General features: G+C 40.4%; 1 protein-coding gene across 3 annotated transcripts in view; it reads right to left on the reverse strand.

Annotated features, from left to right (window-relative positions):
• Nucleotides 1-27,281, reverse strand: part of mamo (zinc finger protein 628-like) — a 63,537-nt gene that overhangs the window by 35,428 nt on the left and 828 nt on the right. Inside the window, exons 2-4 of one of the 3 annotated variants that reach the window (XM_089079930.1) lie at nucleotides 8,415-9,468; nucleotides 7,517-7,609; nucleotides 1,931-3,581 (exon numbers count right to left, since the gene is read on the reverse strand). In XM_089079930.1, the coding sequence (XP_088936056.1) occupies nucleotides 2,988-3,581; nucleotides 7,517-7,609; nucleotides 8,415-9,443 (1,716 nt within the window). In that variant the 5' untranslated portion in view covers nucleotides 9,444-9,468 and the 3' untranslated portion in view covers nucleotides 1,931-2,987. Of the gene's footprint in view, nucleotides 1-1,930; nucleotides 3,582-7,516; nucleotides 7,610-8,414; nucleotides 9,469-27,281 lie in introns of those variants that run through there. The other 2 variants (XM_089079926.1, XM_089079924.1) reach the window with 2 other exon arrangements.

Genomic DNA, 27,281 nt, shown 5'->3' on the forward strand with positions numbered 1-27,281 from the left:
GGCCCCGTCGATGCCTTCCTGTTCCCCCGCGGCGATTCCTTCGGTGCCATTTCGCAGGCCTCCGCGCACGGAATGCGATGAATATTTCAAAGATCGATCGATTTCGAGCGACTCCGCTCGCTCGGCGGGAGGGGAAGGGGGAGGCCTTCGCAAGGAGGACGACGGAAAGTAAGTGGCTGCTAAATATACAATGCGCTCATCGAATCGCTTGAAAGGAAGAGACCAGGAAAAAAGAGTCTCGTTGCGCGTTCCGCTTGCAATCGCATGCGGTCGCCTCGGCTATGATAATGTGTTTACCGCTTTCGAAGATCCGCGAAAACGCGGCCGTTTTCCAACCTGGTACATTCGCGTGTCGCGCCGAATTAAATTGTCCCGCAAGAGGCGGAGGGGCGGGAGAAATCAATGGGAATTGCGTTTGTACCTTCGCCTTCGAGGAATCGAACTCGCCGACGGTCGCCTCGTTCGTTTCCCGAAAGAAAAAAGTCGTCGGTCAGCTCGCATGGGCCAGTTGCGTGCGCGTTAATTACTTTACCTTACCTAATAGGAAAACAAAAGTATCTTGTATCTTGAATACTGGTTCTCTCGTATCACTCGGATATCGTTGGGAGTCACTATGCGTAATGTGGACGATGCGTGAGATGTAGAGCAATGCGCGAGGAACCACAATCGCGAGTGAAAAAACTTGAACGATTTTCCTTTCGCGAAAAGTTTTCGAGCTTCTATCATGATTTTATCTATCGTTACATTTATTAATTTAAATTATATATACGATTGAAAAAGATGTAAAAAAATTTCGATAAATTAATAGTTTAAACATTTCTGATTATCGAGAGATTTTTCATTAAAAACTGATAAAGGTGATAACTTGATTTGATATTTTATCAAAAATGTTTAGGGAACACACTTATTGCTCCAGCATTCTGTATCATATTGATATCTCTATTGCAGAGATTCGTGTATATATCATGTCGCATTTGATTTCGCGTTTAACTTTGATATTCCATATGATATATACCATTGTGGGACGAATTGTGCCGTGAAGATGAAATCCATATCCTCATCGTATTTTCTCCGAGAGCACGCATGTCCGAGTCTCCCCGTTCGACCGAGGGCTATAAATAAATAAAAACGAGCTCGCGAGTGAAACGAAAGGTGGACGTCGCTCGGAGATCGAATCTCAACACGCGATTCGATTATCTAACTATCTTACTTAAGAATATAAGTAACATTAAATAAGAATAAAACTACAAATAAAAAAAAAAAAAAAGAAATAGCATAGTGGTTTGTCGCGTAGTCAGGTATTGTCACTGTCTCAATGGCCATCGCGTCGTCGCGTACTTGTCGCGACTTTCAATCTGCAAGCGGGAAACATTGTGCCGGAAACGATGTTCGAGAGGCCTCGCGATGGAAGAATCGTGTGCTCGATTTCTTCCCGAATCTCGTTGCAGCGAGACAAGTTTACGTGTGGGAATTCGCAGAAAGACGGAAAGTACCTTTCGCGGGCAAAACTGAGCGTAGAACTTTTCGACATATGCGAGGCGAGGGGTGCGAGGGATTCGATCGGCGTGCTCATTGCGAGGGGTACGCGATGTCGTAACGGAACGTATTCACGATCATCCGTCGACTCGCGAAGAAAGATGATGTCGATTTCTTGGAGAGAAATGAGGAACAAGAGTTAATCGAAGAGGCCATTAATCCACCAGCGCACTCGTAATAAATTCTCTCTTTCTTTTTTTTCTGTCTTTCTCTCTTTCTCACTTTTTCCTATTACGAATTTATAAATCGCGTGTCCACCGAGTCGAATTGCATCGCGTAGAATTTCACTAAGTGGACGTTTCCAGTCTACCCCTCCCTATTCCCCACCCACCCATCCCTCCCCCCCGACTTCCGGTCATATCTTTATCATCGGCGTGCGCGCGTTTTATACTCAACCCCCCCCCCCGTGTCAACTGTATAAAATATTCTCAATCATATCAACAACAGTCGCATCGTACATCGTACAACGTCAGTACATTATTACAATAGTTTATAGTTAATCGTAATCAATATAATATTCACAGCATTTTATCAAAATCTCTTAAAAGCACCAACCGTGGCGGCTACAATCCCCTCCCCCTCGCCCTTTCCCCATTTACCCTTCTCGTTCCGTGTCGCTTTGCTCACTTCCCTCATCCTTCCTTATCTTTTCTTTAATTAATCCCATCTCGCTCGTATAAATGTATGTGTGTGTATGTGTGTGTACATGTGTGTGTGTGTGTGTATATATATATATATGTATATATATACCTTTAATAATTTATCGATATATATATACGTATAATTTATAATATATATATCTATATATATATATTTATATATGTATATAATAAGCTAAACGTTTCGTCTTAAAGCACTGATTAAACGAGGGAGCTCGTTATTAACGTGTCCCTCCCCCTGAACACGCGTTTACCAACCATCCTAACCAAAATCACAGGACTAACTAGAAACACCGCCGGCTTCTTGCCCCGTCGCTCGATTATTGAGACCGTTGACGCGGGAAATCGCGCGCGTCGCGACGCGCGCGATCAGCAGGTGGACGAGAGGAGATGAGTGGTACCAGTGGAGAATTGGAGAATGTGAGGGGCGGAAGCGGGGCTGAATGTGCGGATGCGGGACAATGTCGAAGGAGGAACGCGTCGCGGTAACGGCGGCGACGGCGGCGGCGGCGGCGACAGCGGCGACGGCGACATTGGAACCGGGAACGGCACCACCATTGTCGTTGTCGGTTCGTTCGCGCGATCGGCAACGACGACAACGTGGATGCGTCGTGAATCAGCAGGACGTCCCGTACGGTGATCGTCGTCGTCAACGTCATCGTCGTCGTTGTCGTCGTCAACGGTGGCGGTAGCGGCGGTGGTAGCGGCGGCAGCGGCGGCGGCAGCGGTGGTGACGGCGGCGGCGGCGGCGGCGGCATGACGGCGGTCTTTGCTGCTGAGGCTAAGGCGAACTCAATGATGCGGCGGTGGCGGCGGCGGGGCCTCTTCCTCGGAGGGGTCCACGGGGCTCGGGGACAGGAACTTGCGCACATACTTCGGGTAATGTGTCTTTTCATGGGCCTTGAGTATCGTCGACCTCGAAAAGGTCTTGCCACACAGTGTACACCGGAACGGCCGTTCGCCGGTGTGCACACGACAGTGGTCCTTCATGTGGTGGCGCAGTTTGAACGCCTTACCGCAGAACTCGCATTTGAACGGCCGGTCGCCGGTGTGCGCCGGTAGATGGGCGATCAGTGAGCCGACGTCCGGGAAGGACTTGCCGCAGAACTTGCAGAGGACGACGCCGGAGGTCGGGTCCGAGTGGGCCGCGAGCTCGAAGTCCATCGGCTCAATCGTACCCGCGGCGGGGTAGTGTGCCTCCGGCGGCAGGTGCATGCCGGGCTCGAGGCCCAGCTGAGCCTGCAGCTGCAGGTGGGCCGCCTGCTCGCGGTACTTGAGCGACTCGAGGCTGTGCGAGAGGATGTGCCGCGTCAGCTTGCTCTGGTGGAGGAACGAGGCACCGCAGTACATGCACGCAAACACCCGCTCATCCACACCCATCAACTCCTGCAACCAAACAAACAAGAACATCAACTTCTTGTCTTCCCTCCGGCGCTCTGTACCCCCGCGGGAAAGACTCATCTCCGACTCTCTCTCTTTCTATATTTCTTTCTCTCTATCTTTCTCTCTCTCTCTCTATCTCTCTCTCTCCTCTCTCTCTCTTCTTGTCTCTTTACTTTAATCTACTTCAAATTACTGCTCTATTTTTCTTTTTATGGATTCTTTTGACCTAATCCCGTAAATATCCCGGAGATACGTTAATGCTAATTATACTAACTATACTACTATATATACCGCAATAATCCGCGACAAAACGTCCGCCCCGGCTATTTGATCCGCAGGATACACAGATGCACACATGTATTACATATATGTATATATGTATATTATATAGATATATGTATGTATATATATATATCTATACCGAGGCGCGTCGTTTTAGGAAACGGACGAGCGCCATGGTTACCTTGAACGAATAAGAAAAAAATAAGATGTCCTTCGTATCGTGCTCCCTTCTTTCGCTTTCTCTCTCTCTCTGATGACTAATTCTTTCTATTTCTTTCTAATGCATCTAAGTTTTCGGTAAAAAAAAAAAAGAAATAAAGAAAGTACAGGCAAGCTCGTTTTTTTTTGACACTACTGTAAGCACGTGTTGCGACTAAACGAGGTCCTCTCTCTCTCTCTCTCTCTCTCTCTCTCTCTCTCTCTCTCTCTCTCTCTCTCTCTCTGTCTCTCTCTCTGTCTCTCTATTCTCTCTCTCTCTCTCTCTCTCTCTCTTTCTCTCTATCTTTCTTTCCTTCAGTGTTTAATTCATAAATTCCATTCATTCGGAGGAGAAAGTGTCTTCGGCGTGGCGAGAAGCTACGCTTCTCGGTAGCACACAAGACGGTATTCACAAGAAGTTGACGCTCATTTTTGTTTGGCGCGCCGCGCACCCCAGGCACATGTATGACAAACTATTCGAGTGTATAGCGATGTATAAATATATATATGTATACAGGGTGTTCTCGAACTACCGTCATTCTTTCCACATATGAATTTTTTGACCAGTTCAGAGAAACGAATGGAAATATTAATTATTATCATAAATAGATGAATCATTTTAATACTAATCGAGGAACAAAAACAAGAAATTTACAGCAAAGTAGATCTCAAAAAATAAATGATGAAAGATAATTCGATAATTATTTTCAAATGGACTTTCTTAAAGAAGAATTTTTAAAGAATTCGTAAAGAGAATTTTTTTATCGTAAGAATAAATTATAAAGATATTTAATACTAATTGCGTTAAGCTTACTAAGAAGGATTTAATAGAGAAATTTATTTTGTAAAAATATCGACTTTGAATTGGTCAAAAAATAAATATAAATAAAAAGAACGACAATAATTTCGAGGGAGACATCTTGCATATATATAAATAAATGGATAAATATATATACGTAGATATAATATAGCAACAGATATATATGTATACGGGCTCATGACACCCCCACAGCCTCGTTCTCAACCCGCCCCTCTCATCCCTCCTCCCTTTTATCGCAGCGTATGTGCCGCGCCGCAAAATTTATTCGCCGTAGCAAAAGGCATTGCACTCAACCAAAACGACAAATCGAAATACAGATATTATAAAGTAACAAATGGTATAATGAATATGTCAACAACCTGCCAATATATATATATATATATATATATATATATATATATAGATATACGTATAAATATATAAATATATATATATATTGTGCAAAAAAATATATATGTAAATATATATAGATATTTATACCACAGTGTACAAACGATATGTGATACATAACGTATATATATGTATATATATTTATGTATATATATATATATAAATGTAGTAAAAAAACAATCATGGCCAAAAACGAAGGTCAACTTCTTGACAGTGAGCTAGCAAGACAGGCTGGCAGGACGGGAGAGGATTCGTTTGGCGTTTCATAATTTCTTTCACTTGTCACAATTTGTTCATCTTTCTCTCTTTCTCTTTCTCTCTCTCTCTCTCTCTCTCTCTCTCTCTCTCTTTCTCTTTCTCTTTTACGATAAACTTTGAACACACTTTATCGGTCCCCTCAAAGCACGGGAATGGAGTTCACAGACGGAAGGGACCGAGCTTTTACGATCGAATGATACACGCTTGACGCGAGCAGCACGCGTAGCAAGCAGAATGCTGAAGGAGAAAAAAAGGTTTGGGATGGAGAATACAGAGGTTGAGGTGACGGAGAGTACAGAGTCGTGAAACTGAATAAGCGAAAGTGCTTCATATTTTTTAGTTAAGTAGAGAAATTCTTCATGTCTTAGCCCTTTCTTCTTTCGATACATTTTACGCCTGTTTCGAGCATCGCGCTAGAAAATTTAAGGTCCGATTTAAGGAGATAAATTGGGAACTAATTTTCATCTAATAAGATTCACGTCTCTGTAGCTACATTTAGAAATTAGCACAACGAAGAGAATAAAGTTGATAATAACGGGAAATGGACCTCCGAGCAGAGACGAGAGACAGAGAGAAAAAAAAACAGAGAATGCATATATGTATCTGTGTATCGGAAAGCAGAGAGAAGACGAGGAGTGTAACGGATACAATGAATTAGTTCAGAAAAGAAGACAATATATTCGCCACAGTAAACGGACATGCACGATTTTGTTTTTATTACCCCTCAACGAATTTCCTAAAATAGTTATGACACACAAGTGAAAATTTGATATAATGAAGGTTGTGATTATCACAAGAGTTTCAGGAAAGAAATTCTTTTCAAGCGATATCAATAATGTAAAAATGTAGATGAACAAACATCTTTGCATCTATATTAATGTGCGTCATACTTCATAAATTTCTAAATTAGTTCTAATGATCTCTCTACCATTTTTCACAAAGAACTATTAAAAGAATCAAATTATTTATCGTCTATCTAGCATTGATAGCTTTTTTCTCTTTGTAAAATCTTTAAATCTTATTATATCAATCTTTTTACTGCGATAGTTTTGTGTGTCTTTCATTATACTTCACTATCTCTCTTTTCTTCGTTCAATTCTATTAGAAATGATTTTTTGTTATATCGTGCGAAGATAACCATAGCTAAAAATTACAATTGTAATTTACCGAAAAAAAGTTACATGAAGGATAATCTTAAAAATATCATCAATGAGAATAACCAACGAGATTATACAACCTTGATATCACTGATATAAAGTTTCACAAGTTTCTCATCGAAATGTTGAAAGAGTCATAAGGGATGAGTTAAGGCTAGTATTGGCAGATAAAGTTCGTTACAAGCGCATATGGAACGAATGAGAATCCCGCTTTCTATGAGATCATTGATCATATTCCTCGAGACATCGCACGGACGGCAATTTCGTTGATAACGCGACAATTCTATCAAATTAGCAGGGAGAGCAGCAAACAGCAAAGCACTTGGGCACATGCAAGAGACCCACATGCAAAGTGAATTCGACGCACATACACATACACGTGTACACGTGTACGTGCGTATGCGATCACCGTCGGACTTTCCGGTGGAAATAGAGTATACGTTTATTCGCATCGATACTTTAAAGTCGCGTCCGTCGTCATATCGGGTAGCACGTCACGAATGATCCGCCGTGATTCGGTCATAATAATAATGCAGCACAATGCAGCGCAACGCAATAATTGCAGTTGCAACTTGAAGGAACTCGGCGCAGTGGATCGTCATCTCATTCGCAATGCGCAGCTCCTACCGACGATTGCGAATGAGTGAGACGATAACGTTACCAATATATAATATATGTATAATATATATGTATATAAAAATGCAGAGCAAAGAGAGGATACGAGAATAAAAAGTAGTCAATAATAAATTGGAAATATATATATATATATATATATATATATATATATATGTATATATATATATATATGGCTCGCCGGAAAAAGGAGAACTCACCGGATCTGGCGGGAGTCTGTAGTCTGCGGATATCTCGCTGCTCGCGCTACGTTCCTCGGTCGATCTTTCCCAGTCCATCTCTTTTTTCAGGGACTGTAACGGAAAAGAGCATCCGGTTCACATCCAAGTAATAAATATGTAACGAACGAGCGATGTCGAGATCAAGTGTCACGCGACATTATCGACAGATAGCATCGAAATTATCATCGGTTTTTTTTTGCATAATAATTGCGACATTAGTCATCAATGTTTCAAAAGTACCGTACGTAGTCTCATTATTGCAGGATACAATTGACAAATGAATAAGTTGATCTAAGTACAAAAGCTTCCATAACATATTATTTCTATGTTAAAAAATTTATGTTCCATGAATCTATGTAAAAAATTTATATTTCATCGATGCGGTAAAAAATCCTCATCGTGATAAAGCTTTATTGAATTCTCGCGTGTGTGTGTGTGTGTATATGTGTGTATATCTAGATTGATATATCAATAATATATTTCTATAATACATTTCAAAATCAGTCATATGAATTTTAATAATTAATAGATTTTTTTTACCGACTTAAATTTTGAATTCATTTATATCAAGAATACGTTTTATCAATACTCGAAGCTATTCTTATCTAAATAATTTATTTTCTGACGTAATCGAGCGAGCAGGATTTAAAATTACAAATTTGTAGATATATTAAAATATTAAACATTTCAATGTCAAGCTCAAGTGACAAGCTCAATTTATCATTCTTCATCTTACTAGATATCAATTGTCATAATCATAAATATCATTGTCATAAATATTGTCATATGAGAAAGTCTCTAAATTAGTCTCTAAATTCAATCCCGCTTGCGCGGATTAGGGTAGTATTCTCCCTAGATTAATCTCACTATTACTTACTAGCGGTACTTGTTGGACCGGGGGTAAGCCCGATGGGCCGGCGAGGGGCTCGGTACTGTGCGGGGACGGAAGCCGGCTCTGCGGTAGGTTCAACGGCAGCACGCCACCGGGCGCGCCGCCGCCAGTGTTGTTGCTGAGGCTCATATCGGATGGTCCGCTGTGCACCGAGATTGGGCTGAGAGAGCCGGCCCTCGTTTCCTCGAGGCTGGCCGCGTCCTCGGAATCCCTCCTGGGCCGGTCGAGAGCCAATGGTCCTGGACACGGGCTACCGGGTCCCGTCGGTGACGGCGGACAATCCGTCATGTCCACTGCCTCCGCGGTTTCGCTGGGGGTATTCTGAGCGATGCTGCCGGATTGCTGCTGCTGCTGCTGCTGCTGCTGTTGCTGCTGCTGCTGCTGCTGCTGCTGCTGCTGCTGCTGTTGCTGTTGTTCGCATTCCTTGGCACCGACCGACGCTCCGGTGGTGACGTTCGACTCTCGTTCCCTCTCCTTGCCGCTCGTTTCTTTTATGCTTTCTCGATCTCGTTCTCGGTCTCGTTCTCGTTCTCGATGATGCTCTCGCGACGTATCGGATGTGCTTGTGTGTTGTTGCTGCTGTTGTTGCTGCTGTTGCTGTTGCTGCTGCTGTTGCTGTTGTTGCTCTTCCCTGGATGCTACCGCCGCGTTGATGTTCGTCATGTCCGCTAGACCCTTAACCTTGAGACTCTCCGCTGTCTTGAGGAGGGCCGATAGCTGGCAGTACTCGACGTTTACCTCGCCCTTGTACATGAAGTCGACGAGGGTACGTAGCTCGGCGAAACGTACGTCCTTTAGGATAACGATGGGGTGACGGTTCGGATGGTCGAGGAACAGGGCCTGGAAATAACTGGAGCACGCGGAGAGGACTACTTTGTGTGCGCGTATCGACGGTCCCTCCGTGCACGCCAGTGTCACGTCCACCAGCGACTCCGACTCCAGCAGTTGACTGAACACACCCAGCAAGTTGCTCTGATGATTGTTCCACCTCAGGCAGTAATGCTCACTTCCCATGTCTGAACTGCACCCCGCAACCCTGCTATATAAGAAACACTTGTACTTCCCGATATTCACGGTCACGGCGAGCGCCTCCTAAATGTTCAATATGAAATACGAGTCACTTGGCCCAGGCACTGCGATTTCTTCGATTTTACATGATACAGCAAGATATTTTGCACAGGAAAATAAATTCATGTTCTTCTAGATTAAAATTCAATATTATATCTTTTCGTAGTTTTCAATTCTTTTTTTTAATTAAAGCTAATATTTTAATAATTACAAATTAAATTTTTCTTACAAATTGGATCAAATCTTTAAACTTTCCATTTAAAATTGTAAAATAAAAAAATTTAACTTTTGTTATTTAAAACGCAATTAGCTAAGATTCTTAAATTGAATGTCTTTTACTTAATATATTTATTATAACATTCACATTTTGATATTTTGTGTAAAAAAAAAATTCGATTTTTTCCACAAGAAATTATTGTCGATATGAAACGTCTTATATTTGAGAATAAGACAAAAGGTGTGTGCGAGCAACACGAATAATGCGATTGTTGTTTGACGCGTAATCGCGGTGCATTATTAAAAGACTGTTTTTGTTTTGCAGCATATTGACGCGCGCAAGTGCACTTTTAGCGCGTACTCGTTGGTGCATCCAAACACATCCGGAGATGTACGGCCGATATCAGCTGACCGATACGAGCTTATCTTTTATTATTCCTTCTCCCGCGTTCGACTTTATTTATTGCTGCTGCCTAATGCGTGAAACGGCGCGCACGCACGTGTCGTGAACATGTGCACAGCTCGGCGAGCGACACGCACACACATAATTATGCCGAAGCGTTATTCGCGTAAACGTGCATTCGCGTGATATATTTGCGGATATATGCGCGATGGCGTGTATGTACCGCCGTACGATACTTGCGTGATTCGTTTGGTCCCCGCGATATTACAGCGGTGCATGGACAGAACCTCTGTCGTATACACAGTAGCTCCGAAACGCTATTCGATTATTTCAAGAAAATTTTCAGACCCGACTGAAATCTTATCGAGAGAAGAAACTAGTGTTACGTGTTACGAGTGATCGTACACGAGTGACGCGAATAAGGTGAATATAAAGGTCCTGATATATTTCGAGTCGACGTATCAATTGTCCAATTGTAGACTTTTGAATAACAAAATTTTTACTAGTCGCTCGAATTTTACTAGTCACACATTAGAAATTAAATTCCCTCTTTTACGGGACTGCTATTCAAGATTCGGTTAAAGCGAAAAATTACACAGATCCATTTATCAGATAACGACGGGAAGACTGAATACTCTCAACGGTGGAAAATCGACAACTGGGAGATCAAGCGGATATCTCCTTTATACTTTGACGCCGCTTTATATCGTTCGGCCAATTACGCTGCAGACTGTGTGCGAGGTTACTGTATCGCGAATTGGAGGGAAGCGATGTCGAAGCGCGAATAATCAGTTTTCGAGCGTTTTAAAACAGAGGCTCGCGCACAGCGCGTATTCAGGCTTCAGATAAATTGCACCTGTCAATGCGCCGGGACGGTTATAGGAATTACCTGTACTCTCGCCAGCTAAATATAGCATCGGCACGGTCGTTACGCATTGATTTCATCGTTTTACGGCTATAACGTCGGTTGTTACCGGAACCTTCGAAACTTTTTTTCGCCGGAAGCGCTAGAGGTCCGTTAAGCGATAAACTAAATTTGCCAACTCGCATCAAGTCATTTTCATTAAAGATGTAACGACAGTCTTGTCATGAAGTATTGATTGATATGTTTACGAGCTTAACGCTTTCTATTCATATTTCATATCATCCCCGTGAGATGAATTTATATACGACGAATATGAAATAACATCCTCGATATTCATAAATTACAAAGTTCATAATTACTATTTATAATACAAATCTGTAATAATAATTTAATGTAGATGATGCAGGAATATAAAGTACACACATAACGCACATGTAATAATAATTTATATAATTTCTAATAATGTAAATAATAATAACGTTAAATGTACGAGGCTAATATTATTTGCAATTTCTGTTTGCGACAAAATATTCAAAATCATGTGCGTATTATAAAGAAAAATGCAGACAAAAACAAAAGAATGATGTTAAGTAAATTTTTTTGCCGAGGCTAAGCCTCTGCAGTTAACACACTTTCCTGTAATAATCACGCGTCACGCGGTTACATCCGATATAGCTGTTCCTGAGCACGTAAATGCCGAGCATAAAACACGCTGTGCATCGATCGTAGGATATTAAATATATATATATATATATATATATATATATATATATATATATATATAAAAGAAAAAAGAACTTACCCTATATCATTCGCACGCATGTAAGCGGTTTGTCGTTCACGAATACGTAAATCGGTATCGCCGATTTAATTCGGTGAAGACGGACGCGCACGCCACGAGTTGCCGCTGCGGCTTACCGCTCTTTTTCCGCGCAATAAACACCGCAGTCTGGCGGGTTCTCCCTCGCCGCGCTTTACAAACTTTATTCACAAGTACCGGTTTCAGCGAAATCGCTTAATAGCGAAAGTTAAGAACCCAAAGTGGATGTACATATCTATGGACGCTCGCGGAGTGAACGGGGTGCAGCCTAGGCACGTCGTCAGGTATTTACTCTCATTTAAATTGTTACGCGCAACTTTCCGTCCGACATCTCTGTTTATCATTTCATCACAATTTCTACTCCATTTTATTCCATTTTTTTCCCACTATTTCATATTAATTCCAGGATATTAATTCGGTTTATCGAGAAGTAATTTTTCTTGGAATTCTGACGCTCGTAATATCTTGGAAAAACCTCTCTTATTGCTGGTAAAATATATTTTCAATACATAACTTAAAGATATCTTGATACTATATATTCCCGCGCGTGTGAGAATCACTTTATCTCAAAAGTGATTGAGATATAAATCGCATTGATATTTGCATTGTGAAACGATTTGACGGATTTATTGTGAAAGAATCTTTTTCATCTGATAACCTGCTTTTATAATTATACGTTATCGAAATGAGATAAAAATTAATATAAAGATTATTTAATGACGTTTATGACTCTCGAGAACTCGGCGCCCTGCCAGTGGCAACCGTTTCGCCACCGACGTCGATGTCAGCATCAACGTTTATATCGAACAATTATTAAAATTTTCTTTTACTGTTAGAGAATCTAAACATTTTATTACTTTTTTTAAATTGATGTTTCTATAAAAATTATTGTAAAAATAATTACTCAATAAAAAAAAAAATATTCATTCGTTTATCGGACCACTTGAAATAAATTTACTAGAGATTATTAATTTACTAGAGATATTTTTAATTTTAAAGAGACAAGAGAAATGTATAAAAAATAAATTAGAATATATTTATATATTTAAATATAATTTAATTAATAATAAATTTAATAATATAATAATTCATTATTTATAATTTTTTATCAATGTTTTTATCTCCATATACAGAGATACGCAAGATATTATGAACTATGTGCATTATTTTATCTATAAATTTCTTGGCAGTGAAAAAATTTACTGATAACCATTCAACCGATATCCTATTAAATTATTACACAGAGAGGCTTAGAACATTTCCTGAACTTTCTCCGATTTCCAAGCGATTTCTAAGTTTTTAATGAGTCGTGCTACAGACGCGATCGTTTCCTTTCTGCGCTGCGTGTACTTAATTTTCCTGCGTGATTTTTCTGCGGAGGTTCGCGGTGGCCGCGGCGCGGCGGTACGTATCGTTACGTAAGTCGATACGGCCCACACGTCGCTGTTATTTATGTCATTTCAGAGGTTTTCTTTGGGTCAATCCGTTTACAAACGATATGCACGCGCGATTCATGACGCGCGATTCATGAGAGCATCGCGACTGGTCATTTGCGTTTTCCTTTGCGTAAGATCCCGATATAAATTCATCTTTGAAATGATGAACGAGTAAAGTTACAGGTCACTTCGCAGGTCTCTGCGTAAGCATCCGATTAAATTTCATGTTCTGATTTAGAGAAAAAAATAGAATATTTCATCCTTTAACAAAACTTAGAAATGGAATGATTATATCTTATCACGTATAACTTGCGAATAATTATATTTATCTAAAGCGATTATATTTTTAAATATAAAGATACTGTGTTGGATTATTGATGATTTTTATATCAGATATCAGATTTTTAATCAAACTTGAAATTAATAATAAAAGAAACAGTAGCTATTTATCTGATTGTCATACTATGACACAAATAATTTTTCTCGATCTTAAACTTGGCAATGCATCTTAAAAGATATATCTCTTTGTCGGCTTTCTTGGCCCATAATTTCTTGTTTACAGTCAAAATGTCGTTTTAAACTGCCAAGTTTAAATTAGATATAGTCATAAATTAGATATTCACTTAATATACAAGTTTATTTAATTATTAATTAATTTGTCTGTAATTATTATTGTCGTTTAAAAAAAGTATATCTCATAATTTAAAATTATTAAAAAGAAATAAAAATTGTACATTTTCTATCATATTTTCTATATAATTTACATTCTCAGTTATAGTATAATTTCATCTTTGATTACAATCAAATTTAAAAAATTTTATCAAAATTTTTTTCATATTTTAACATTTAGACGAGAGCTCCATTGAAGAACTCCGGAAGAAATCCGAGATCGCAATATAGTAGGAGAAATCGATCGAGCCGATGGGAGGTCCATTTTCGCCACATAAATTGCGAGATTACAGCGTTCCACTTGCATGCGCGATCCGCGTGGTAAAATTAGCCGATGCTACCGGCGGCGGTGCGGCAAAAATTCGCGGCCGTGCGTTAACGCGCGTGCGCGCGCGCGCGCGGATGCGCGTGCATATGGGAGTGTGCAAGTGCGTGGGTGACGGGCGCGCGTGTTCGTACGTGCGTATACATAGCCGAGCGTTGTCCGCGATTGCGCACGTCGTACGCATGATTCGTCGTGGCGCGTGTTAATTGATACGCGTTCGCGAGTACGTGTGTGCGCGAGAAACGTGGGACGGATAACGCTGGCGAACACCGAGATATCGGTCGGCAGAACCCTCCAAGTGGGAGAAACGAATGCGACTCGCTTTGCAAATTTTCTTCTATCATCTGACACATTTCGCAAAGTTTCGTAATAGCCCGTTGTACAATATACGTGTAATTGCACGTGTTCGATAATACATACGTTTGATGCGTCCAACGGAGTCTCTCACACGAAATTTTTTCAAACGAAAAATAGGCGCGAGTTACTTTTCCCTTTGTAATTATCTGCAACATAGTTTCGATAAAGGACAATGACAAAAAGAGCCTTTCATCTTGAATAAATTCTTTCCGCTGCTGTAAAATTGATATAAAATCTTGTGTATTCAGAATACACAGTTATAATATTCATATTATTATTAAGACTGAAAAAGTTGTGGAAAATATAATGTCATTCTTGACATAAGAAAAATTCTTTTAATTTTCAAATATTATCTTTTACAAAATATGTTATTAAATATTTTATATATATTTATATTATGTATATTTATACTTATAAAGAACATAATCAATCAGCATTTTTAATTTTAAAATAACTAAACACTTTTTCATGTTTTGAAAAATAGTATTTACAAATTTTCTGGAATCGTGTTAAAATATGAATATATAAATGTTGGCACAATTATATCATCGATCCAAGGAAAAATCTAAAAATACACACGGGCTTATCTTTTTGGCAATTTAGCTGGTTGCGAAATATTCAAGCACACAGCATTGTGTTCATTTATTTCTCCTAGAGAATAGAGGTCTCGTCCCATGAAGCGGAACGAGACTACAATCAAATTGATACCGTCGGAAATGTAACCGTTGTTGGACGCATCGTTAAAAATATTTTAGATCCGTCCCTGGTTTGCGTCAAGTGCGTCTTACGAAATCGCGCGTTCCGTATCGCTGCGGCTGCACGCACGCGCGACTCGCAGATGCGCGTCACGATCGACACGCGCAGATTTTCCGCAAACAGCACGAATGCACGGACGACGAACGAAACACACGCGCGCCGCGCTGAGAAGCGTGAGAGAATTATTTTTTCTTTTTTTTTTTTCGTTTCCTTTTTTTCATTCTGCGAAGTCATTACGGGAGTACAATACCGGCGGTGCTTCTCCCGGTGATATGCAACGACGCGTGCGTTTTTACAAGTTGTATAATATAGCGTATTTCAGTGTCGGGAGTATTTAACCAGGAAGTGACTTAAACTCGTGTTTACACATAACATAAAATCTGTTAAGATCTGAGGCTCTTTTCCGAAGAATGACGCAATGCTTAAAATCTCGCGTTTCTCTTTTTTTTTTTTTCATCAATGGAATTTATGAATTACCGTATTTATAATGGGTTTACATATTTATAATGGGTTGTTGCTCCAGTATATTTTACGTTTGTATATTTTAACGTTATTTGGTGAAAAATTTTGCTATTTACAGAGATAAACTGGAAATAACTAGTGTTAATGTAATAAGTGTAATAATTTCTACAACCCTATATCGATTTCTCAAAATAAAAGTAATTAGTTCTTGCAATTTAATTATTAGGAAGCAAATATGGGTTATCGCGCAATTAACTGCTCCCAAGAGAAGTGGGAAATATCGATAGTCTTCTCGAATTTACGCCGAAGAAAAATAGTTATATATTATGCACGCCATATTAAAGAACTTGATAAGACAATTTTCTATCTATAGTAGCTATAGTCATTTGAAGCGCAATCCACTGTCATTCGTCGATACGCAATAAACATGCCTCGTGAAAAGTTTTTTATGTATAAAGTGATTGGCGCATTTCACGAATGGGATATCCTTTGTTCAAAACGGAACTGCACAAAATCGATAACGCTTGTGGGAAAACTTGAGAAAGGTTTTACAAAGCCATACTTTAATAGCAACTTTTTTCCGTAGGGTAACGTACTAACGCGTATTTATATCACTGGCATTTTAAGCGATATTAAAGAACTGCTGACATTACGGAAATGACACTCTGTTATTTATAATAGATTATTATAAAATAAAGCGACTGCGTGGGAGGCGATCTGCGATCATTATACCGGATTCATTACCGTATTTCCCGACCTCATATCCTGTTTCCTCGGTTCGGCTTTTACACGCACTTTAAATATTCTTGTGTGGAGAGGTCGGGGCTTGCGGCTACTCCGCAAGAATTGTCACATTCTAGAATAATTTAGAGCCTTCGAGGGAATAGTAAATTTCAGAATGGGGGGGGGGGGGGTAGTAGTTCGTTTTAGAGGAATATATTTCGTTTCAGCCGAATGTTCGTGTTAATTAGAAGCTGTGGGCAAATTTATTTGGAAGAAATGTAAGGCCTGCGTTAATTAGCGGGCGTGTGCGTATTGCGAGACGGTGCGTGACGGCTAATGACGATATATCGTGGTCGAAGCCACAGAGATAACGAAGGCACAGGGCTGCTAAATAAGAGAACATACCCTCGTACAGTTTATACGGGTGGTAGTAATCGCGAGCAAAGTAATTGCTAATCGTTAAATTACGAAATAACGATGGATAATTAAAGCTACTTTCGCTCTCCGAGCGAAACTGTTTTTACCGGAAATGGAACGGGCATTCGAAAAACGTCTCGTCGATTGAAAAATTACATGAAAAATATTTTTCTTTATACGTCGACATACAAAACAAAAAATGCAAGCATCATACAGAGTATATCAAACTTATCAAAATATTTTCCGACGGTATTATTGATTATATGTTGCAAGATGTTACTGGAGGTAGAATTGTTTATTCTCAACTAATAATTTATCCAGTTTATTAACTTTTATTTTTACTTTTAATGTTATTTACTAAATTGTGAAGTTTACACAATACAAACAAGTTAATCAATCATAAAGAGAAAATAATTCATAAAGCTATATCGATTCATTTAAATCTAGAAGCGAAAATGTAGGTAATATAAATTAATAGATTAAAAAGTGAAAGTTGACGGAATTAACAACTTAATAATAAAATTTATAAGTTAATAATGCAATTTGCATGCTATACAAAATAAATTTAATCTACCAAAAGAGCAAATATAATTAAATTTTTTGTCGAAATAAAAGCTGTATATTTACCTTAATTAAAAAATCTAGTCACTATTTATGTTCTTAATATTTTAAATAAATAATATTCGAAATAAATTTTTATATGTAAAATAACGATAAATTGGTATTTCCTAAAACATTTTCATTGAAAGAATATTGAACCTTGATTCGTTAAAGAGCGAATATGCCGCATCGGATTACCCGCGTTTTTGTCGCCGCAGGAAACGCTCGCAAGCGGGCGCACACACTGCAAAAGCTCCTTAAACTTTTACCTGGACAGAGATATTTGAAAGTTCGTAGAAGTTTCGCGCCGGAGACGTAGTCGTAACTTTATGGCGCTTCGTTACAACTTCGACGACATTCCAAACAGTTTATCGACTGCCGTCTGAGAAAAAGAACGTTGGTATATCCATTTGAGAGGGAAAACGAGACAAGGAGACGCAGGAATAATAGTGTGATGTATAGGGTGCTCTACAATTATCAAAATATTCATATATTCAATCATGAAACACTGAATAATATAAGTTGTTTATCATTGAACTGGACTGCGCTAAAATTTTCTTTCTCACTCTCTTGCCAAAATTCAAACATCCTTCATCTATTTTATTTCAGATATACTAGTTCAGCTAAAGATCTGTAGCAAAACAAACTCGATTATCTCGATAGAGAAACATTGACACTCAGTTATTTAAGATTGAAAGTTAAAAGTTTCTCGAAGAAGTATAGACAAATAATCTTTCAATTAATTTTAAATGGATTTAACAGAGTTGACTTAATAAAAATTTAATTTAAATTTAGAATTATTCAAATATTTAACGATGTTCAATGATTAAAACCTGCAACAAATACATCTGCTCGAATGAAGTTTTCGTAACGGAAAAAGCGATTGAAATTTTCTATAGAATTTATGACTGTAAAGACGTCCAATAATTGTGTGACACCCTATACACCATGTGTCTCGAAATTCATGAGTCGCTTGACGCGGATCGATACGAATCGGCGCAATCGACGCGAATCCAGGAGTCGATGCGGCGAGCCGGGATTATCGTTGGAGTGACAGCGGTTGTAACGCATTATAATTAAATGATGAATTTTAGAATGAGCAAATCGTTCGCTCGTAACGAGCCAGACCGCAATGACGGCGCGGTAATTTTGATCGCGGTAATAATTTACGCTTTGTTTCTCCGCGGTATAACGCAAATTTTGTTAAATTAATGGCGAGGAATAATCGAATCGTTCAACATAGGCAATATAATATAATGAAGAGAGAATTATATTGCTATTATGCCGCGGTCAACCTATATGGTTGTCAGCAAGCTGAAACTTTTGTTCATATGAAATTTTTATAACGCGACGATTAATTTTAGAAACGCACGCCTAAAAGTTTGAAAGTTTCGTAGATTTCCATGGTAATCCATGGCTTTTAAAGTCTATCGAGCTCAAAAACTCTGTGATGTTTATAAATCTAGATGCTAGACGAATTTCACAATTTACTATATATAGATATATAGATTTGTAGCTTTATAGCCTTGATTCCGAATCCGCACAACGAATATCTGCGAATTTAAAGATCAACAAATTCGATAAAATTGCAACACGCAGATCCATTATTATTATTAGTATTTAGTATTATCTGTGTGAACCGATAAACAAAGAGATTTGTAGACTCGGCGATCTATCGGGCGATCTAAAGAATCAATGGATTTAAGGCTGCAGCGAACGACGGTAGCTGTATACGATCGGTCAAGGATAATGATATTATCTGGATGTTCGAGTCAATTACTCGGCGAAATTGACGCGTAACGGCCGGACTTCCGGCGACGCGGAGGCATTCCGGTTCGGTCAGGTATTTTTCGCGCAACTTCACTCGGTTACGAGGTTCCGACGGGGGATAAGAGGTGTCTGGTAGTAGCACCTAGCCGTCGTTAACCGGTGGTAACGACCGGCCTCTCTCCCACCCACGTTTAAACGCGAGCCGAGCAGGTAGGAAATCCAAGCGGAGAGAGGGAAGAAGAAGCGGACGAAGAGTGAGATGGACGGAGAGAGAAAGAGGGAGCTGCGAGGATGATGAAAGGGGAAAAGAAGCGAGAGTGCGAAAGATCGCGAGAGAAAGAAGCTGATAGACGAAAGAAAGAGCACTGGAGGAAAGGGACATCTAGAAGAAGCGCGAGCTCGGGTTAGTCTAGGCTAGGCTAGGCTAGGCGAAAATAACGATGGCTCGCCATAAATCAGCCGAGGCGACGGTCACGACTGCGGGAATCGCACGGCACGACGCGCGGCGAAAAAGCTTCGGTCGGTTACCAATGACTAATACCTCGTGGTGAGCTTTTTGCCGGGGGCTTCCTTTCACGCGCGCGACACGCTCGCCCGCTCGCCCGCTCGCTCGCCCGCTCGCTCGTTCGCTCTTATCGCTCGCTCGTCAAGTAAAAAGAACGATAGTGCTATGACGAGACAAAGTACTGTCGTTAGAACTGCGAGGAAATATTGGCAAATGATATTTAAAGATATTTAAGTATGCCGAGATACAAAGTATATCAAATATACAGTATGCAAATGGTGCGCAGAAATATTGAAATATACCTCGTATTTTTCCAGAAGTTGGGATGCGCCATCGCGTTAGATTTCCGCGATATCGAGGCCAGGCACACGTGTCGACAAATGTCGATATTTCGCATCATTGGTGTATAGACACTGGGCCACATATAGGATAAGAAATTTGCTCAAAGTTACGGATAAAGTTAAGTGATGTCGGTGCTTAGACCGGAGCCTAATATAAATATCTCAGCATACTTGACTTACTGTCACTTTCGATTCTCGTATTTATAGTTAGGTCGGAAGTTGATTCGCGCGATTATAACATGGCGTTAACGAGGATCAGTTCCGCGGATCTAATCAAGTGCGTATCCCCCCCCCCCCTCGACTCGATCGTTCGTTTTAAATGCATCGCCAGCATTTAATGGCACGTATCGATTTCGAACCGCGATGAATGGCATTGAGAACAGCACGCGGTTCGCGATTGGGGGATGGCGGCGAGGTGCGGGACAGGGACGATCGCCACCGGACAGAGATTGGGAGCCGGAAGGGGAGGAGGCGGGAAGGGGGGAAAGAGAGAAAACGAATCCCCCGCGAGAATGACATTTCGACCGACGCGGCGCACGGCATGGTGGCAGACGATGCGACACGCGCGGAGATAGAAACGGGGAGGGAAAAACAAATCTACGACTCGCGAGCGCGAATGATGTTTCAACGGTGCGGCCGACTGGAGCAATTACTGGCGGAATATTGCAATCATTACGTCTCTATCTCTTCGTCCGAGAGCCTCGCCCGTCTGTCTCCGTCACGTTTTAAAAATGATCACGATATGTATAAACGTGGTACAGGTATATACGGCACGTATATACGTCGGGATTGTAGGCAAAACCGCCCATCGGCGGTGCCCATCGAAAATCACTCTGTAGAATGCCGCCAATCAAAAGATCGTGAACCAGTGGAAACCGATTTAAGTCGTCCAGGCCGATAACAATGGGATAGATAGCTGTTACACAATTTTTATTTCTTTTTTTTTTTTATATCTATAGGATCGCCGAGGTTTATCCTAGCATACAGGATAGTTCGAGGTTATCAACTGTAACTGTTTACTTTCGGCTATGTGTGAATAAATAAACGCGATTCAAAGAGAAATTTTTAATATCTGTAAAATCTATTTTACTTCTTTCAAAAAAGATGTGTAGTTTTTAAAGGATTATATTTACCTCGAACGAAAAGTTGAATAAATATTTTTCAAAAATTAAATATTGAATAAAAAAAGTATAATGTAAAATTTGAATCAAAGGATTAAGAGATTAAAACATTTTAATCCAATTCGTTCTCTCATTCCGAATATTTCAAACGGGGAGAAAATGTTGTCAACGAAAGTGCCAAGGCATGTTAGCTTTTCTTCGATTCGCGAAGACGTTTGCAAACGAATGTCTATCGCTTGACAACGTAACACCTCGAGCGAGCAAACTCTCTCGCGGTGACTCTTATCTGTTGCGATTATGATTATGAATCGATAACCCGTGTCGACAGTGCGTGGAGATACATGCACGTGTTTTGCCGCGTGTAGTTTTCCGTCGCAAAAATGAAATTACGATTAACATGATAGTATCGATACTATTCACCCGCTATAAATACTTTTAGCAAAACACCAATATTATAGTACATTGCAACGATATACATATTGTTTGCAGTGATGAAAAAAAAAACAATATACATATAATAGTAAATAAATCAGTAAAAATCAAAGATTTAAAACTTAGAAACTAAGTTTCGAAAATTATAGAACAAAGTTTGGTTGCAAAAATATATGATATATGTTATATCGATTTGTAAAATAATTATCATGTATATATTCCACTTTAATTTTTCAATGATTTCGAGGTTATTCAAATTGATCAAATTAATTACTAAACGTTAACAGGACTGTCTTCCGGGATCTTTCGGATATGTATACTTGCATACCTATTTTACCATGACACTATAAAAATGATTTGATCGACGTTTCGACGAAGCAGAAGTCTTGAATGCATCGCTTTCTTTTGATTTATCAATGTTAATGACCTCACGGCGCGAGAATGCGTTAATCAGTGCAGAAAATATACAAAATACCGTGGGTCTCTCTCTCTCTCTCTCTCTCTCTCTTTCTCTCTCTCTCTCTCTCTTTCACTACAGCTTTCACTAGACGACACCGTTTTTACACTATTGTAGTGCGTAAGTTGACTGATTTTTTGAATTTTGTATTCGTACAGTTCGTGGTCGGAAAAGAGAGAACAAAGAAAGAGAAAAACATGATATTTATTATTGATATCTAAATTAAAATAATTTTTTTAGAGTCGCATAATCATTATAACTTCCTTTCAAATAATATATCATATATAAATGATGCAAATATGCACAGAGATAAAAAGTAATATTAAATTACGAAAACAAACATTAAAACAATGGAATAGAATATAAATATATAAAAAGAGAAAAAACCGTAGAAGATAATTAACTTCAAATGGATAGAACCAGACACGAAAATAATCTGTTTGATCATCTCCAATCAATAGAGAAAATTATCATTTTGATTATCTTTTTGATGTTTTTGATTATTTGCATGTTAAGTAGGCCATTTTTATATTTAAAAGCAAAGGAGTGAAAGATAATAAGAGTAATATATTCTGGAAATACTATAACAATGTAATATTTCTAGAATAATTGTATAAAATTTAAAAATAATCACATTTAGATCTTCTGGGAATTTATCAATAAAGTGATTCTATACTTAAGAAGCAAAATAAAGCAATTCAGTTATATTAATTTTGATATCCTTGCGTTATTCTCAAGAAAGTAATATATCTCTTAAAAGGCAAAAAATTTCACTTTACATTTTCTAAATACGATTATATGATAATGATGCAATAACATAATAAGATATTAATATGAATTTTAGGTTAACGATTTATATTTGTAAGATAAAAACTTGAACAAATACATTACAGATAAGTATGTACACAAAATAAAATAAAATGTATGTAAAAATTTTAACTTGACTAAATTTGTCCAATATACAATTTATCTGCGATCTCCTAAATTTATTCTGCAAATCCGCATCTGCGATTATGCGGCCCTTCGCAAATTTATTTTGAGAACATAAGTTTTTCAACTTACATTCATCTAGTTTTCAGGCCTTTCGAGTTTCCCAGGCATCCTATACATAATCCACGCGTCAAACAAATGTCTAACGCGCGTCTGCACGCCCCATTAGCATTCGGCTGGATGTACGCATACGATAGAGCATAGAGGAGGAGCGGTGCCCACGCTGCCGGCGTCGTGCGGAGGGAGAGAGACGGAACGACGCCAGCTGATCGACGCCGCGGCGCGGTGCGGCGCGGCGCATCGCGACGTCGCGATATCTACGATAGCAAGCGGCGGCCAACGCCGCGTTCTGTTACGTTGCAATTCTCTCTCTCGGGCGATCCTCAATGTCACGTACGCCGATAACGCGACGCGGAAAATATCGTCGCGGAACGAGCGGCTCGGTTCGTCAGAAAGGCGCGCGCGGCCTCTCGGCGGTGTGACGACGGTGAACAATTGAACGCGTAACGATCGTTAAATGTCGGGAGGTATGTATGTACGTACATACGTGTGCGTACACGCCGTGTGGAAGACAGACGGAGAACAAAGTAGAAAAAGATGGAAGCGAGACGCGAGCGGAGAACGCGTGCGTTCGGAGTCGCGAGAAAAAAAAAAGAGAGAGACGGAGAGAGAGGGGGAGAGAGAGAGAGAGAGAGAGAGAGAGAGGGGGGGGAGAGTTGGAACACGCGACCTTCGCGAAACGTCAAATGTCTATGCTGCTTAGAACGCAGGGCCGTACTACCGAAAGAACCGTGCCCGCGATACGTAACAAATATCATTGTATCATTGTACGTATCACTGTATCTGTATAGTTCATTTATTCAAAAAATGCGTTACTGTTAGAACTAATATATTACTAATATATTACTTAAACTTATATTTCTTTCCTTTGACAGAGAGCTAATTCTGATAATTACAATCGCAGGATAACTATTCTTATCTGTGTCTGATTAGCTTTTCGGATGTGACAAACGTTAGAGTAGTATCAAGTTTCACGAATAATACTGAACGATAACGCAATGAGACTTATCATACTAATGATAGTTCCAATGAATGTGAGGCTTTCGTATTTACTCGTATATTCAACGGCATCGCAAGAGTTTGCTATTGAGATTCCCCGTAAAATCCGATGCCTCTGACGTCCGTGCAACGTGACAACACGCGGACTCCGAACATCGGATGCAGTCCTCTGACGAAGATAGACTGCGCGGCGCGAAGACCGAACTGAGGAATGAGGACGGAGCGTCGTCTTCGGTATTCTTGTCCTCGAGCCGCGAGTGATACGTCACGCGGTCTGTCTCTGTCAAGGCAAGTCGATCGCGGAAACGCTATTATCGTCGTCGTACAGGCGTTAGAATCGGTGGCATAATGAAACGTAAGAATAAGAGAAGTGGGGCACAGTTTTACGAGGCATTGCACTTTAAATAGAGGAGGCTGCGACATTTCAGATTTAATACGCTAGAAAACGTTCGAGAGAAAGAAAAACTGACGAAACGAAAATTTTCACAGGCAAATGTCACAAGTCATGAAAAAAAAAAAAAAAAAATTTGTTGATTTGATCTTGTCTAATCGTATTGGGAACGCAGCGGTTACGATTTTATTCGAACGAATATTGATAATTCTTCTATTTTTAATTCCTTTTAGATAACTCTATTTAACAGAAACTAATCAAAATTCATCAGATCTGTGATATAATCATCGGACACATTCGCTTCCGGCGAATAATTTTTCGTATTATAATTTGCATTTTGATTCGTGCATCATAATACATATTCTAGCGGTATAATAGGCGCGTGTTCAATGTAGAAAATCATTCTAACGAATCCGTTCGAAATGTCAGGTCTAATCGAATTAGTTTGAAACGGAAACTGATTCTAATCAAAGCTTCGAACGGTGAAGTACGTTGAAGCCAGTCGGGATTTAATCACAGAGCGCGTGCCACCGTTACCACTTGCACTTTACGTCAACGTGTACGATAGGATTTAACAATGGTTGTTTCAAGCCCCTTTACGGTGAATTCGACTAATTAAAGCAGTAGAGTGGAGTGAGAAAACCCCCGCGCCGTCAAGGGCAAGTGGATGTTGGTATGGAAGAAAATTTCACGCCAAAGTGCACGCTGTGCTTAGAACCTATTATTGGATCATTGTCAGTCAACAAACTCAAACAACAAACAGAAAGTCTACACACATACGACATACGTCGAGACGGATCTATAAAAAGCGATAGAGAAAAAGAGATTCTTACAAAAGAATTTCTTTCGTACCAACATTTATTCAGAGCTTTCACTTCTCTTCTACTTTAACTGAGAGCTATGCAAAAATGAGTTGTAACCCCCTCCCCCCTCTCTCCCTCTGGCTTTTCTTTTTTTCTATCTCTCGTTACAAACGTAATAGTATTTAATAAATTGAGTTCAAATTTCGCGTACTCAGCTGTAGTTGTATTGTATAATTAATTTTGTTTTCCAACTTTGTGGATTATCTTTCACAAGAATGTTGCCATCTTCCTTCTCTCTTTATCAAGAGATTATCAAGACACTATTAAAAATTATTTTCAGATTTAAATTTTGATAAAAATGCTTGTCAAGAGTCAACAATAATGAAAGAAAGAAGAAGAAAAGATCAATAGAGATTATCTCATTTTTGCAATAATATTGTTCAAATATAATAATATTGTTGGTTGTCTCCGATAATTTAGCACAAATTCGTTAGAATGAGTCCACCTCAGAACTACGTCACCGTATGACCTGCCGCTGCTGAAGTGAAATCCGCGAGAGAATACGTCGACGCTCGAATAATTAAAGCCTCTTCGACGCCCCTCTCGTCGCAGCGGGCCGTTCGATCGCTCTAGATTTCCTCGGGACCGTCATGCTTTACTTTTGCTCGCTCACCCGATGACGTTCCTCACCGGTCATCTCCTCGAATCCCTCATCGTGCTCCGAAAACGACCTCCCCCTACGCGTTTCCCTCCCTCTCTCTTTTTCTCTCCCTTATCAATTTCTCGACGCACGTGAGGTATTTTCGTCTGACTGTATTTGCAGCTCGCGGGGGACACGCATTATCGCAACTTGCCTCCTTCTTGACAGCACGCGCTCGTATATTCACGCGCGCGCATCTCGTTGCATCTTTCTCGTGACGTTTTCCTTAAACTCATCGTTTCTCTTTTTCCTTGCGTCGCAAACTCGCGCTCGTGCTGAGCGTACAGCTGAGTGCTAATATGAATGCAGCTGATTTCCTCCTCTCGGCTGCCTCACTTCCTCTACGTTTCAAGCCTTCCTCTACGAAAGCCTCGACGGCTCAAAACTGCGTCGCGACGATGGAAGCCGCGAACAAGACGACGCGAGCTGCTCGGTGCCTTCTCGGTGCCTTCTCGCGGCTCCAAGCGCGTCGCTCGCGCAGTACGCGTTGCACTGTTCACTGTCACGTGTGTCGCGGCACGTCGCGGCGCGTCGGGTCGCGTCGCGTCGCGGCACGCGCGAGGGCCACCATGCCAAACGCGTACGTTCCGAGATTGCTTTTTTCCACTATCTCTCTCTCTCTCTCTCTCTCTCTCTCTCTCTCTCTCTCTCTCTCTCTCTCTTCTCTCTATATATATATATTTCTGGCTAGGCTTTTCCGTTGCCGCAAGGAGGAAGCTGAACTATTTAGAACGCGCGTGCACGTCACGGCTTAACGAATGCACGGGTCCGGCCGCGAGATTCGAAAGCGGCTGCCAAGAGTTTTCGGGGCCGCGCAAGGTCGCCGTGCCAATTTATAATCACGGCAGTTGGAAAACGCGCGAGCGGACCTCTCACGAACGTGACGTGCACGCGCCGTAGCGCGAGCTGTCAGAGCGCGTGTTTTCACGTGTCTCTCCACTGTTGTCCAAACGGTGCGACGCGCGCTCCGTAGAGACACGAGGAAGAGACAGAGGAGAGTCCCTCGTCACTTCGCGCGTCGTGACAGCTCCGTCGAACAGCGCGCGCGGAATCGATCAGATGGATCATCAACATCTGAATCGCGTGAATCACGAATCGAGATATCGTACGGGAAACCCGGAAGAAATACGCCGAGCACGAAACTTGGAGCACGTTTTGCGACGCGG

This window comes from Pogonomyrmex barbatus, unplaced genomic scaffold, assembly GCF_055798465.1.
Source record: "Pogonomyrmex barbatus isolate J1 unplaced genomic scaffold, ASM5579846v1 scaffold1, whole genome shotgun sequence".
Taxonomy (NCBI): Eukaryota; Metazoa; Arthropoda; class Insecta; order Hymenoptera; family Formicidae; genus Pogonomyrmex; species Pogonomyrmex barbatus.